At 41.4% G+C, this 16,584-nt stretch overlaps 1 protein-coding gene across 2 annotated transcripts in view; it reads left to right on the plus strand.

Annotated features, from left to right (window-relative positions):
- Nucleotides 1–16,584, plus strand: part of LOC122564813 (prostaglandin G/H synthase 1-like) — a 104,482-nt gene that overhangs the window by 15,381 nt on the left and 72,517 nt on the right. For both annotated transcript variants that reach the window (XM_043720098.2, XM_043720100.2), the window contains exons 3-4: nt 2,675–2,791; nt 5,388–5,531. In XM_043720098.2, coding sequence (XP_043576033.1) covers nt 2,675–2,791; nt 5,388–5,531 — 261 coding nt within the window. The remainder of the gene's footprint in view (nt 1–2,674; nt 2,792–5,387; nt 5,532–16,584) is intronic.

Genomic DNA, 16,584 nt, shown 5'->3' on the forward strand with positions numbered 1-16,584 from the left:
GCAACATAGGTTGCACTTGATGCAGTGAATCCAGGCCCAGCGTAATTTCCCCTCTTCCCCCCCCCCCCCCCCCACCTTATCCCAGTTCCAACCTTCCAACTCGGCACTGCTCTCATGACCTGTCCTACCTATCCGCTCCGTCCTCCTCTCTGACCTATCATATTACTCCACCTTTATCTACCTATTGCACTCTCAGCTACCACCCACCTAGCCCCACCTTCTTCCATTTATCTCACCACCCTCTTGGCTCACAAGCCTCATTCCTGATGAAGGGCTCTTGCCCAAAACGCCAGTTCTCCTGCTCCTTGGATGCAGCCTGACTTGCTGTGTTTATCCAGCACCAAACTCTCAACTCTGATCTCCAGCATCTGCAGTCCTCACTTTCTCCTATTTGATCTAGGGCCCTGCCAAGACCTTCATGTTCCTTTCTGCTTTACTGACAAACCCATCAGGTCTGAACTTACACATATTTTCACCCAGTGCTTTCACTTGCATCTTCATCTTGAAGCATGACTCCTTGAGCCCCAGCCCTTCACCTTTGCCATGGAAACCATCATAGTGCACTGTACACTCCCTCACCCACTCTGTGAAAGCCAGTGTGTTAGCAATCATTGTTGACAGCCCTCTCCACCCCACCCCAGGTTGCAGTGGCCCCTTGTCTTCCAATGCACTATTGTCTCCCCCGTTATATGTTGAGTTACCTTCCTGCACAATTACTATCTTCTCTGCATGTTGTCTCCAACCCACAATTGACTCTTCCAACTTCCCTGCTACAGTGGTGGCTCCCGATAACCCCTTTTGACTTTCAGTGCACAGATCCCAGTCCTGACTGGCCCACCCCAAACGTACTTGGAAGGACAGCCCTGACTGATAAATGCAAGAAGGAGGACGGAAATGGTATTAGTTTTAGAAAAAAAAACAGAAGAATACCAAAAATAATAAAAGCTCAAAGTCATAAAAGGGAAATAATGTGCTTCCATGGTGACAAGGCTAGACAATCTAATTGCTGAAAATTGCAGTAGTAGCCTTCATTTGGAAGGAAATGAATCTATGAAATTCATTACCACTGAGAACTGTCAAGGCTGGATCATTAAGTGTATTCAAGCTTGAGATAGACAGGGTTTTTAATCAGTAAGGGGATTAAGAGTTATGTGGATAAGGTAGTCAAGATCAAACGTGATCTCATTGAATGGCTGTGCAGACTCAAAATGGCCTCCTTTTGTTCCTATACCCTATGGCCTATAATAGGAATGCATAAAAAAATTCCTAAGATGAGGTTGTATCAAGAAAGCAAATTAGCATTTAGTAGCAGTACCAGTGAAATATATTCTCTCAGAATCTATTAGGAAGGGGAGATGACTCCGTCGAGAAATCTTGCTGGATTTTTGCTAAAGAGAGTTAAAGTACTGGAGGTTCTGGATTTTTTTTTATATCTTTAAGGGAGATGCTTTTGGTTAATTCTCCAACAAAATAAATCAATAATGAAAAGATTTAAATATTTTGTTTTTGGGGAAGAGATATTACCTTACACATCAGTTTCAAGAGGCAAACCCTTGAAGATGTTGAAGGATACTGGAGCAAGTCAGTGACTGTTGCTGACTGATGATGGGTGGCTAATGGAGGTTATAAACTAGTTCCATTATATAGATTTAGATAAAAGAGTGACTTATTAAGTGCACAAGTTATAGTTACAATGTGTATTAAATTCCTACAGAAGGGATTAATTTCATCTTGGGGAATAACCTGATTGATTCAAAAATATTAGCCTCTTTGAGGGTGTTGGAACAACCAGTGAAAGTGAGAGAAACTGGGATGCTACAGGAGGAATATCCTGGATTACATCTTGATTCTGTTTTCACCCAATCTCAGATCCATAGAATTAGACAGGAAGAATATAGAAATGGGATCTGACTTGCTCAGTATTAACAGCAGCTGGTATTATAACAATATCAGTTATTCTGCTGCTGATGCAAACGTTTTGTTATTGATATTTTGACAGATTTTGGTTGTCTGTGGTCCAGTTCTGGGCTTAGTGTTCTTGATGGAATTTCCATTTCTCATTTAACAATGATGCACATTCCAGGTCACTTTAAACATTCTTAGTTCTTGTCCTTGCAAATCTTGCCTCCTGCATGTTTATTAGAATGTTAACTTTTCAGTTCAAAATTATATATGCATATATTGTTTTAAAAAATTATGTTTCAATCGAGCCATGCATCCTTGCTTATATATAATTCCATTCATCCTGAAAGCTAAGCAGTGATCACTGTAATTATGCATCAAGCATTTAAGTGCAGATTATGCTGCTTAAAATATTCTTAGCTATTAAATCAGCAAAGATGCAATGGATTGATCAACTATTTGAGATTTGTGGGCAAATGCAGCCCAGGTTTAGAAGTAATCCCTGTCTGCTGCATGTAAACAACCCACATAGAATGTGTTTTGGCTGTTCTCAGTCTGGTTAATGGGAGTTGCAGTTCAAATCTATTTCTATATTGATATTGATTCTGATCCAAGCCTTTTGGCAGAGGCCGTTTCTAATTTCAAACATTGTTGTATCCAAAAACTATTTCCTGCAATTGCAAAACAGCACACTTTAGCAAATTTAGCAAATGTTTTTGTCAATGGAATACTTCTGAACATTAACTCTAACTTTGTCTGTTTCTTGTTGCAGTAAATCCCTGCTGTTATTACCCATGCCAGAATAAAGGAATATGTGTTAATATCGGGAAGGATGGTTATGAATGTGATTGCACCCGCACTGGTTACTATGGTGTCAACTGCAGTTTGCGTAAGTTGTTTCAATGCTCAGTTTTCAGTCACATTTTATTGGAAGTATAGTCATTGACCATAATAACTAGGTAACCACTGAAAGTTCAACATAAGTGCATCACTATTGCTGGTATCCAGTTGATTTCCAGAAAATGAAATCTTTATTTCAATGCAATCTAATAATCCCTTTTAATTGCTGAACCCAAGCAGACTGTGTTGGTACATTGAACAAATTCCAGTTGTAATTTTGAACATATAACTCATTCTGAGAAGGGTTTGTTCTATTAATAATGAGATTCAATGATTCTAGTGCGCATACTGTAGAATGGTGTATTCAAAAGGAATGTTAATTACTCAAGCACTGATGGAAACAATTCAGCCTGAGGTGTCCGTGCCAGCTTTCTGTCAGAACAATTCAGCTAGTCCCACACCCCTGCCTTTTTAGATTAGATTAGATTACATTACAGTGTGGAAACAGGCCCTTCGGCCCAACAAGTCCACACCGACCCGCCGAAGCGCAACCCACCCACACCCCTACATTTACCCATTACCTAACACTACGGGCAATTTAGCATGGCCAATTCACCTGACCTGCACATCTTTGGATTGTGGAAGGAAACCAGAGCACCCGGAGGAAACCCATACAGACACGGGGAGAATGTGCAAACTCCACACACTCAGTCGCCTGAGGCGGGAATTGAACCCGGGTCTCAGGCGCTGTGAGGCAGCAGTGCTAACCACTGTGCCACCGTGCCGTCCACAAAGTGCAAGGAAAGTTTTCTCATAGAATCCCTATAGTGTGGAAACAGGTCCTTCAGCCCAACAAGTCCACACCGAAGAGTATCCCACCGAAACCCATTCTCCATTACTCTACATTTACCCCTGACTAATGCCCCTAACCTTCATAATCCCTGAACACTATGGGCAATTTAGCATGGCCAATTTACCTAACTTGCACATCTTTGGATTGTGGAAGGAAACTGTAGCAAACCCATGCAGACACAGGGAGAATGTACAAAGTCTACTCCGAGAGTCACCCGAGGCTGGAATTGAACCCGGGTCTCTGGTGCTTTAAGGCAGCAGTGATAACCACTGAGCCACCGTGCCACCCCAATAATAACTCGTCTGATATTATCAAAATTCCTCTATCCGTTGCTCCCGATGCGGTCTCCTCTACATTGGGTAGACTGGACACCTCCTAGCAGAGCTCTTTAGGGAACATCTCTGGGACACCCACACCAATCAACCACAACGCCCTGTGGCCCAACATTTCAACTCCCCCACCCACTCAGCCGAGGACATGGAGGTCCTGGGCCTCCTTCACCGCTGTTCCTTCACCACCCGACGCCTGGAGGAAGAACGCCTCATCTTCCGCCTCGAAACACTTCAACCCCAGGGCATCAATGTTGACTTCACCAGTTTCCTAATTTCCCTTTCCCCCACCTCACCCCAGTTCCAAACTTCCAGCTCAGCACTGTCCCCATGACTTGTCTTACCTGTAGGTCAAGCAGGTCAGGATGGTGGGTGACATTCCTTCAAGGTCATTAGTAAGCTATTAGGGTGTTTATGATTAATAAAGCTGGAAGACAATTTTCTGGTACTAGCCCATAAATTACAAGTTGAATTTAGTTTGGATGGGATGTTAATCTGAGCCTCAATTGAACAGCTTTGAGAATGGGAAAGATATCATGGCTCTATATTGAAGTAGGACAGAGGAATTATCACCTATCATTGAAACTTCAATTTAAATGCATCGTTCTCTCTGGAAATCAAATGCTTTCAAGGATTTGTTTTATTTCAAAGCATTCCAACAATCTCTTAGTTCATGAACCCAAGTGATTCTTTAGCATGTTGGCCAAGTTCAAGTTGTAATATTGAACACATATGTCATTCTGAAAAATGCTTACTCCATTAATGAACTTTTTAAAAAAAATTGTCCCGCCAATATTTATCCCTCAAATAACATGCCAAAAGCCAGATTGGGTGTTCATTATCAAATTGTTGCTTGTGAAGACTTGCTGTGTGCCAATTGGCTGTTGCATTTCTAAATTGCAAAAGTGCATACTCAATGCCTATAAAGTGCTTTGATACATCCAGCGATCATAAAAAAGCAATATACACTTTTCACAGTTAGTTATTGTGGGATTGAAAGCACGATCTTAACACAATCACTGCTAAGTGGTCGAATCTATCGGAAGTATTATGTTTCTATCATGGCTGGTTTGAAAACGCATCAGCAATCTGGATTACTGCTTGTAATAAACTGCAGTGGTGCAAACACTCAAAGCTGATCAACTTCCATTTTTTTTGTTAATCATGAGTTTTCTTTAGCATGGGCATTTTGAGAACCCTATGGACAGAGTGGCAATTTTCTATCGTCTATGGAAGAAAGCATATTTTGTTACATGTAAAAAGAAGCCCTTCTGCTCAGGGTCATCAGAAAATGGCAAAAAAAAAAGCTTTATCTCCAAATAGGATTCACGCAGTAGAAGTGTCTCTGAATGGGTTTGGCTGCAGTATAAATAAATAAAATAGTCAAGGATGAAAGATAGAATTTTATGAAAAATATTTGCTATAGTTGATTTGAACTAAATAACATATATTTTTAATTGCAGCATATTTTTGGTCAAGAATTCATAAATTTCTGAAGCCAAGCCCTAGTTTTATGCATCATCTACTGACGCACTACCAATGGTTTTGGAATATTCTGGATGGCATTTCGTTCATCAGAGACTCACTAATGCGATATGTTTTAACAGGTATCTCACTTGTATTAAGTTGCTCAGCTAAACATTGGCAGTTATAAGACAATATTCAGTTTGACTGATGTACCCATGCAATGAAACAATAATCATGAGCTACAAGATAGGAAAAGGCACACAACTCTTTAAAATTTGCATAACATGTAGATGGGGGAGTGGTTAAGAAGGTGTTTAGCACGCTTGCCTTCATTGCTCAGACCTTTGAGTATAGGAGTTGGGATTGTACAGGACATTGGTGAGGCCTCTTCTGGAGTAATGTGTGCAGTTCTAGAAAGGATATTATTAAACTGGAGAGGGTTCAGAAAAGATTTACAAAGATGTTACTGGGAATGGAGGGTTTGAGGTATAAAAGTAGGTTGGATAGGTAGGGATGATTTTCACTCGTGTGGCCTTTTGAAGTTTATAAAGTCATGAGGGGCATAGGTAAGGTGAGTGATAAGGGTCTTTTCCCTAGGATGGAGCAGTTGAAAACTCGGGGGCATAATTTTAAGTTGAGAGGAGAAAGATTTAAAAAGGACTACAAATAGCAACGTTTTTACACAGAGGGTGGTTCTTGTGTGGATTGAACTGCGAGAAAAAGTGGTGGATGCAGGTTCAGCTCCAATGTTTAAAAGGCATTTGGATAAGTATATGAATACAAAAGGTTTGGAGGGTTATGGGCCAAACTCAGGCAAGTGGACTAGTTTAGTTTGACAACATGGTCAGTGTGGACTAGTAGGACCGAAGATTCTGTTTCCATGCTGTGTGACTCTTTGACTAGAAAATTGTCAATGTCACATTCTTATTCAAAAAGGGAAGGACACAAAAAAAACAGGTAAATATGAATAATTGGTGTGATATGGTTCAGTCCTCATTTTAAATTAATACATTCAATCCTAATCGGTTGCAAATGATAGTGGTCATGTCATGGAGTAATAATCCATAGGCCTAGGTTAGTGACATAAGATCAAATTCCACATAACAATTAGTGGAATTTTAAATTCAATTAGTACATTTGGTATATAAAGCTGGTCCCAATCATGGTGAGCATGACAATAATAATAAATTTTCCTCAAAAACCGTCTCATCATTAAGAGCCTTCACGGAAGGAAATCAAGCATCCCTTCATGGTCTGACCTACATGTGACTCCAGGCACACCACAATGTGGTTGTCTCTTAAATGGCCAAGCAAGTTATACAGTTTCAGAGGTAGTTATGGTTGCTAGTGAAACCTGTATCATCATAAATTTATTAATGTAAAAGTGACAAAAATTACAACATTTTGAGAAACAAAATTAGTCAGATTTAGAGATTCTTTATAGTATATGCTGAAAGCATTAGATATGCAAAACTGAGGTAGATCATCATTGCCATCGATGGGAGCATATAATTACGGTATGACAGACATATATTGTCTGTTTCCATTGTAAATATTGTCATAGAAATTTACAGATAATTGATTTGAACCTACAGCATAGAAACAGTTTGAGTACAACTGGTCCATGATAGTGTTTACACTCCACTTGGGCCTTATCCCACTCTAATTACCTCTTCTACCTCTGCCTCATATTCTTCTTTTCATACCTCACTAATGTATACAGCATGCCTCTCCCTCAGTATATACGTGCAATCTGCTGCGACCTTTCCATATTGTGGCAATTTTATATTCCCATCGGTTTTCATGCAAAAATATTACAATAAGTGCACAAAGGGCAGGCTGGGAATGGACAAAGGTGGAAGGGAGGACGTAGCCTTTGAAATGTGCTTCATTGCCATAGTGAGTAGGCTCTAGGATGCGGATTCATTCCTGATGAAGGGCTTTTGTCCGAAACATTGATTATCCTGCTACTTGAATGCTGCTGTGCTTTTCCAGCACCACTTTAACCTTGACTCTGATCTGCAGTCCTCACTTTTGTCTAAGATGCGGACGCATGGCCAGAGTAGACAGGGCAAGAGATAGAAAAGTAATGTATACAAAGGCACAATAAGATTTAAGACTACAAATGGACAAATTTAAAAGATGAAAGCAAGAGTCTAACGGAAGGATCAGGACACTCCACGTTTAAACTGTAATCTTCATAGGTAGATTTCTTAAGGCCCCAGTTATACAGTTTTATTTTAAAAATTTTGCAAGGCTATGTGCTTTAGGTATAATGCCCTGACAGGTGAGAAAGTATCACTTTACCTGGGAAGAAGATAGAAAATCTCAACTTTTCTGCAGAAGTTTGAATCACTATTTTGATAATAAACAAGTCTAAGAAAACCCCAGTAAGCAGTACAGATATACAATATTGCTATTTTGCAGAAGTTGAAACTTTGGAAGAAATAACACAATGCAATGTTGTTAGTTAACAGGAGTTCAGTTTATTAGAATACAAATACTGTATTGCTGTAGAACCAAGTTAAAGGTTTGAATTCAAAATATAGAAGTCTGAGGAAATCTTTAAGACAAATTTAAAACAGCATTGACTTAATGTAAGAACAAAACATGAAGGCAGCAGAACACAGAGTATTGTGATGCTACAGATTAAACAGATTTGAAACAATAAGAATAAGTAAACACATTGAGTTAATTCTTACTGTATTTTTGGCTAGTGACAGTTAAATCTTGTTTAAAAGAGGGTTTTTTGCCCACAAGGCCTAATGAAATTTTTATGCTGTATCTTACCAACCAGCCTAATTAATTAGGCATCCACCCCGATGGCTCCCTTCTTTTCCAATTCTATCTCCACACATCTTTCCTGGGACATCCAGTCACTTAGCGGATATTCTCCAAGAGCCCATCATCCCTGGCAGCTGTGCCATCTGTAAAAGGCTGTGGTGCACCCAGGTGAGCACTGGTATTCGGAAGCTGCCCTACGTGATGACAGAGGTACAATGTGAAGATGTCAGAGGATGGCAAAGTGAATTTTCTGAAAGGCACCTGGAGCTCCTGCTGAACTGGGTGGTGCATGGGAGGAGGGGGGCCAGAACACTAGATCTTAGCAGCTTGGTCTGAGGTCACCATCTAGTCAGTGCCATCTTCATGGTGTGGAGGAAGGGCTGGCAGTGCCTTGAGAGGGTCATTGACCTTTTCCACTGTACCAGGATAATGCATCTCTCTACTACTTCACTCTGATTCTATCCCTGCTCCTGCCCCCACTCTCCACCAAGGCACATGCTGTGCTAGTCTCCCAGTGGCCTGCAACATTTTTCCTCACTCACTCTCAGCCCCTTGGCCCACCCTTCCAAGCCACTCACTTTGCATTGGCCTCTGTGCTGCCTACTGACTCCCTCAGAACACCTCACCATCAGCACTAACAACCGTGCCACCATGTACTTTCACCCCCACTCAATCCTCCCCTTCCTGTCATCCCAAAAGGAGCCAGCCCACAGTAGGGCAGAAAGGGAGGGGGTGCCTGGCATTAGAATTCTCCGCCCCTGTCAATGTATGTGCTGAGGGGCTGCTGATGAATATGGAAGCAAGATGAACAAGGCATACAGAGGGCTATGCTGACACCATTGCCCCTCATGTTAAAACATTCCTATGCTTACTCCCTGGATACATAGTCCAGGGGAAGAAATGTCTGGGGCAGGGAAGTGTATAGCACACGGGGGACAATGCCTGATAATCATCAGAGATTAGGCCTCATGCAGGTTTGTCTTCTGTACAGTGCATGGCTTCCTGTGAAATTTCGCTTCCCTTTAAATGGCTCACATCAGTGGATCCTGCAGTTCCCTCCGTCACAGTTGAAGACACCTACCCTGTCCACTTCAGGTGTGCTCATGACCATTTTCTTTCTCATTGTGCACTTTCGATTTCCAGCACGGTGGAAGGTACAGCAAGTGTTCCTGGGCCAGTAGTTTGATGCCTCCACCCTGATATGTGTCAGTGAGGTCCCAAACATCCAGGCCCCCTTCCTGACAGTCCTTCCTGTCAGCCCCATTGTCTTTTTACCTCCCCAGATTGCCAACCACTCCATCAATTTGTCTACCTTACTCTCCTAGCCCCTGGTATTTGAGATGACCAAGCCTCATCAGGTAATAACTTCTCCCTCTCATATTACCCTGTTCCCATTCTTATTCTACCAAACAGCACTCTCACACAAATACAGTTGCACCCCAACCCACTCTGCTTTACAGTTGCCATTCAGCTTTCAGGAGGTATGACCGAGATCACCTTGACCAGATGCCTGACTGTAGCCAATCCCCTAGACTGGTATCGGAGGCTGCTCTCAATTTACTAAACTAGGACCTCCTAGCTGATGATTACCTTCATGGACTTCACTGAAGATGGCTCCACTAAGAGTTGAATGCTTGGCTGCTCGCTTCCTGCACATGCAGTGTAGTTGCTGGGTAAGCTGTTGGTATATGGTGCAAGTGTGAAATTGCCAAAGCATATTACTGCCCAGCCAAATGTAGATCCCTTTAGCCTGAAGACTGCTGAGAGCAAGGCAAGCTGCCTGAATGTGTGACTGTGCTCATTATCATGGCAAGGCAAGCTGGGAATGCTGTGAACATCCAGGCAGGCGCTTGATGAACAAGTACTGAGAGAGCAACCCAACAGCCCTGAGGTGCAGCCTGGTCCAGACAGTGAGCTGAGTGTCTGCTGTGTGTTTAAAGTGACCTTGCAGCAACCTTCAAGGCTGGTGAGCCCTACAATGCAGGTTTGTGCTTCCCAAACGTTGTACAAGTGGATCAGAGAGGTGCCACATGAGGAGCTGGCAAATACAAGGATGCCATCATCCATGGACGAGGGCTGTTTTCAGCTGGTGCCTGGGGATTGTGCCAATGTTGTTTACATGGACGGTCTTCACAGCCAGCGGCTTGGTAAAGTCACCAGGTACCTGCTCTGATATTCATATCGAGATTTCTTGATGTCCAGTTGTCTCTTTCATTTGCTAAAATAGGAAGCTGAATATTATTGAGGTGAGTTGTGCTATTAAGAAGATGTTTAACATGGTATCATCCCCTTAATTAGTAACTTAACACCGCCTAGCTAAAAACATACGTCACGACGTGGCAGATGCATAAAACATACAGTGAGTTGCTGCAATCTCAAGGTAGGTCTAATTGGAATTCTCATCTGATTCTGCCGCAAATCTCATTATAGCTAACATCGTTCAGAACCTTATAAAATTCTTCCTATTAGAAAAACATGAAAGGAGTGCTAATACTACCAAAGAGAGTGCTCAAACAAAACACAGGATCAGATATTTTGAAGAAAGCAATTCTAAAGATTCAGAATTGTTTCAAAATGAAAGACAGACTCTGAAGCTGAGATCATTAATACCTTCTTGCATTCTATTTTGGCCTCTGGTGGATGATGTTAGAAATTGCCAAAGTGTCAAAGAAGACTTAAGTGCTTTGGCAATTTTTTAAAAGCATTTGATAATTACTTCAAGCTGAGAACAAAAAAATTTTTGAATAGGCAAGATTCAACAGAAGAGTTCAGCTTCCAGGAGAATTCATAACTAATTTCATTAATGACCTCTACAGATTAGTTGAAACCTGTGATATCAAAGTTTATGAGCCAGACTTGCAGTTGGAATAATTGATAAATCTTTGTTAGATTTCTTATAGTCCAAGGAAGATATAACTTTGGAGAAAACTATTCAAACTGTGCAGAAGCAGTGAGCAGAAAGACACAAACACATTCTCAGAGGAGAAGATTAACCATACACTGGGTGAGCAATAGAATCCATTCCGTTGATGTGATAAAGATACTTTAAAGAAGCATGTGGTAAGTCAAAGTAGAGAGTAAACCAAATGGCGTATAGAACAGTACAGCACAGTACAGACCTTTAGGCCCTTAATGTTGTGCCGATCTTTTATCCTAATTTAAGATCAGACTAACCTACATACCCTTCATTGTACTAACTTCCATGTGCCTATCTAAGAGTCGCTTAAATATCCCAAATGTATCTGACTCTACAACCACGTCTGGCAGTGCATTCCACACACCCACCACTCTGAGTAAAGAACCCACCTCTGTCATCTCCTCTAAACCTTCCTCCAATCATCTTAAAATTATGCCTCCTCATGATAGCCATTTCTGCCCTGGAAAAAAGTCTCTGGCTATCCACTCTATCTTTGTCTCTCATTATCTTGTGCACCTCTCTCAAGTCATCTCTCATCCTTCTTCACTCCAATGAGAAAAGCCCTAGCTTCCTCAACCTTTCTTCATAAGACATGCCCTCCAGTGCAGGCAGCATCCTGCTAAATATCCTTTGCACCCTCTCTAAAGCTTCCACATCTTTCCTATAATGAGGCGACCAGAAGTGAACACAATATTCCAAGTGTGGACTAACCAGGCCTCTATAGAGCTGCAGCATAACCTCGCGGCTCTTAAAATCAATGACCTTGCTAATGAAAGCCAACACACATACGTCTTTTTGACAACCCTATCAACTTGGGTGGCAACTTTGCGGGATCTATGGACATGGACCCCAAGATCTCCCTGTTCCTCCACACTGTCAAGAATCCTGTCTTTAACCCTGTATTATGCATTCAAATTTGACCTTCCAAAGTGAATCATTTCACACTTTTCTAGGTTGAGTTCCACCTGCAACTTATCAGCCCAGTACTGCATCCTGTCACTGTCCCATTGTAACCTACAGCAGGCTCTCCACACTAGTCACCACTCCACCAATCTTTGTGTCATTGGCGAACTTAATAACCCACCCTTCCACTTCCCCATTCAAGTCATTTATAAAAATCACAAAGAGCAGAGGTCCTAGAACTGATCCCTTCAGAACACCACTGATCACCAAGCTCCAGGCTAAATACTTTCCTTCTACCACCGCCTTCTGCCTTCTATGGGCCAGCCAGCCAGCCAGATTTCCCCGTATCCCAAACCTCCTTTCTTTCTGAAAGGGTTCCCCATGGTAGGCTCAATCAAATGCCTTGCTAAAATCCATGTACACCAGATCCACTGCTGTGCCTTCATCAATGTGTTTTGTCACATCCTCAAAGAATTCAGTAAGGTTTGTAAGGCAAGACCTGCCCCTCACGAAGCCATGCTGACTATCTCTAATCAAACTATGGTTTTCCAAGTAATCATAAATCATGTCTCTCCGAATCCTCTCCAATACTTCACCTACACATATGTGAGACTGGTCTGTAATTCTCAGGATTACCCTATTCCCTTTCTTGAACAAGGGAATAACATTTGCCACCTTCCAATCATCTGGAACTACTCCAGTGGACAGTGAGGACGCAAAACCCATCGCCAAAGAGGCAGCAATCTCTTCCCTCACTTCCCATAGTAACCTAGGGTATATCTCGTCTGGCCCAGGCGATTTATCTATCCTTATGGCTTTCAAAATTTTCAGCACATCCACCTTCTTAACATCAATATACTCGAGCGTATCAGTCTGTTTCACGCTGTCCTCCGAAACGTCAAGGTCCCTCTCAGTAATGAATACTGAAGTGAAGTATTTATTAAGGACTTCCCCTACTTACTCTGACTCCAGGCGCAAGTTCCCCCACTATCCCTGATCAATCCTACCCTCACTCTGGCTATCCTCTTGCTCCTCACATAATTGTAGAATATCTTTAGGGTTTCCTTAATCCTACCTGCTAAAGTTTTTCATGCCCCCTTCTAGTTCTCCTAAGTCCATTCTTCAGTTCCTTCCTGGCTACCTTGTAACCCTCTAGAGCCCTGTCTGATCCTTGCCTCCCCAACTTTCTTCCTCTTGACTAGATGTTCCACATCCCTTGTTACCCAAGGTTCAACCTACCATGCCTTCCTTGTCTCAGTGGGATAAACCTGTCCAGCACTACCATCAAGTGCTTCCAAAACAACCTCCACATTTTTGTTGTGCATTTCCCTGAGAACATCTGTTCCCAGTTTAGGCACCCCAGTTCCTGCCTAATAGCATTGTACTTTCCCGTCCCACAATTAAATACTTTCCCATACCGTCTGCTCCTATCCCTCTCCATGAGTGTAGTAAAGGTCAGGGTGTTGTGATCACTATCATTGAAATGCTCTCCCACCAAGAGATTTCACAACTGACCCTACATTGTGGAAACAGGCCCTTTGGCCCAACAAGTCCACACTGACCCTCCGAAGAGTAACTCACCCAGCCCCATTTCCCTCTGACTAATGCATCTAACACTATGGGCAATTTAGCATGGCCAATTCACCTAACCTGCACATCTTTGGACTGTGGGAGGAAACCCACACAGACACAGGGAGAATGTGCAAACTCCATACAGACAGTCACCCAATGCTGGAATCGAACCTGGGACCCTGGGAAGGAAATTGCAGATTTTACAGAAATGGTGGAAATGTTTCCCACTCCTATCGCACTGAAGAACACAGAATCCGCTACCTCTCAAAGTAGAGTTGTCAATGGCAACAACAAAGATAGCGCTGACTAAGCAGCAATCCTCCAGCGATACAAATAAGGATGTGAAAATGCCTAATTCACCAGAAGGACATCCATATATGGTGAATGAAGACACCTGACCTAATCAACAAACTGTAGTAAGGAGGTTATATACTTCAACTCAGATACATCAGATTGAGAGTAAATATTTGCCTGAACAAAATTGAGGTGAGCTGCAGAGAAGACAGACCAATGTCTACAGATTCAGATCATAGTCAAAAAGAATAAATTACCTGCTATTAACATCCAGAATACTGAAAAAGAGAATACCTGTTTAAAATGAAATAACTGCTTCACTCAATAATCCACAACAGTAGAAGGAAGAATGTACTTATTTCAGCAGAGCAGATATCTTCTATAAAAGATATTTGTGAGATTAAGGTTCCCCAGACATGAGTTTAAGCTAGATGCTAGACCAAGTACCTGGTTTATTAGGAACAACATCTGCTGCAAAGGACATCCAAAAGATGAAAAAGTTTCTCCAATGCAGAATTTCAGAGTCCAGCTCAACAGTCCTCATGTCAAAGACTTACCAATCTTCCAAGTCAAAAGGGAATTTGTTCTGCTCCAAACCACCAGCACTAGAGACTTAAGGGAGGTGCGGCAGTGATAAAAGTAGCATAAGTGTCAACCCTGGAGAAGAAAGTTTAGGGAGAGGTATTACATAAGATAATGGCTCTGAAGCGGTTAATGTAAAATTTACATTACTTCCACTCAGTTTAATGGTGTCACATCACCTTTGGGTAAAAAAAAAGTTAAATCTTTCACAAAGTCCCAGTGGCGCCCCATGTGATACACCTGACTCCTGATAGTTATAACTAAGTCTAACCAATTGGTGTTAATTGTATCTAGTGCTATTTTGCAATAAACTACACCTTGTTAAGACTCAAGTGGTCTACCTACTATCACTGACAGACAAGCCCTTAGACTCAACGTAGAAAGGAGCATTGTTGGCAATAAACTCAGCTGCCGGCTGTTGCTATCCAGAATTCAACAGCCTCATCCACAAGTAGAAAAAAATGCTTTACAGTTCAGTGTGTTTTCTTTGTACAGCCAATAATTGCTGTGTATGTGTTTGAAATTTTTAAAGGGTACAGCGGACTGTCTTGGAACCAATGTCCATGTGCAATATAATTGTTCACCAGTGTGTTTCTGTTTTTGAGGAAAGAATCATTGAGTAATTAAAGGAAACTATTGCAAATATTGTGAAGATTAAAAGGAAATAAAAATTGTGCAAATGCACAGCAGATCCAACGGCTAGTATTTCAAAGTGGATTTTCCCAAAAGAGCAACAAATCTTAAAACTATCATCTGGTCACGCAGCCCACTGTCTAACTTTGGTGTCTAAGCACGGTTCAATGAAACATTTTGCACAATTATGCTGCTGACCAATTGCTTATCCGGTCGTCTTAAGTAATGCTGCAGGATTGGAAGCATAGATTAGGTTTATACTTCATGCTCAGCTTTGGTGTGAAACAACAACAGGAAATTCCACATGGGTGGAACCCTCCAGGAGTGTGCGCAGTCTTTGGGATTCAATGATGAATCAATAGGACGCTACAAACAAAACTGGCAAAGGCATTGAAGTAAAATGGTGATTTTTTTAAAAAAATTCATTTTCTTTGAACTGTTCTGCTTATTAGGAACAAAAATAGTGGAGCTTGGCAGAAATACACTATTTGATCAATGGTCAAGACTCATGAAACTAGATAATGAAGAGCCTGTATAATTTCCGATTGGTCGAAGGCAGTACCTTGTGAGGATGCATGTGATGGGGCATTGGTTGGAAGACAAGAATGGAGAAGTGATGCATTAAAATCGGAGGATGAAACTTTCTGAAATTGGCACACCAGGGTTGGCAATCCACAGGGTTCACAATTAAATGTAGGTGCATTGCTAATGTATTTGGAGTCCACATAAAATTAGAAAATGCTAGAGGAGTTCTGGCAGCATCTGTGAAGATCAAAACAAAATGTATGCCTCCCATCAAAGCGTTATTGTCAACACTGGTGTGTAACATAGGATGAAATCAGGTTTACAAACTGCTCCAGTCTTGACTAACCCAACTGATGTAATCACCAAACATTAAAATATTAAACTCCAGAGCAGTAGAATTGGATCCCTAAGAATGAAAGCATCACAAACAAAATGCAAGCCAGATTGGCACCACACTTTAGCAACCAGTTCGACATCTGTATCTGCTCATTGCATGGCCTGAGGTAACGAATGAAGTAAGTATAGTGTTTGCAGAATTTTCCAGGAAAACAATTGGATTGAAACTATTTCCCAGCCGTAACTCTAACTGACTGGTTTTGAGGTGCAGCCTGTCTGTTACTGAATCTCACAAATACTAAACCAGGAGGCAGCAGTTCTTACGTAAATGAATATCTCATTTAAAAGCACTGTCGATGTTCTTTTACTGTAATTCTCTATTGAGGCCTACACTGATGCAAGGATTTGAAAGAGAGCTACAAAATAAATGTACCTCATAAATATGTAACAATTTGTTGTGAACAGCACTGATACTGCAAACAAACAAAGCAGGTCAGATATAATTTCAAGTTACATAATATTCAAATGTTAAGTAAACTGAACAGATTGGAAATTAAGTTGAGGTATTAGATTGTATTTGATTTTGCAATACTGTTCAGACTAAAATCAGAAGTTAATTCTTATGTTTTAATGCTGTTGGATGGAAA

Source organism: Chiloscyllium plagiosum, unplaced genomic scaffold (genome assembly GCF_037043375.1).
Source record: "Chiloscyllium plagiosum isolate Xiang-an unplaced genomic scaffold, Cpla_swu_hap1 HiC_scaffold_21, whole genome shotgun sequence".
Lineage (NCBI taxonomy): Eukaryota > Metazoa > Chordata > Chondrichthyes > Orectolobiformes > Hemiscylliidae > Chiloscyllium > Chiloscyllium plagiosum.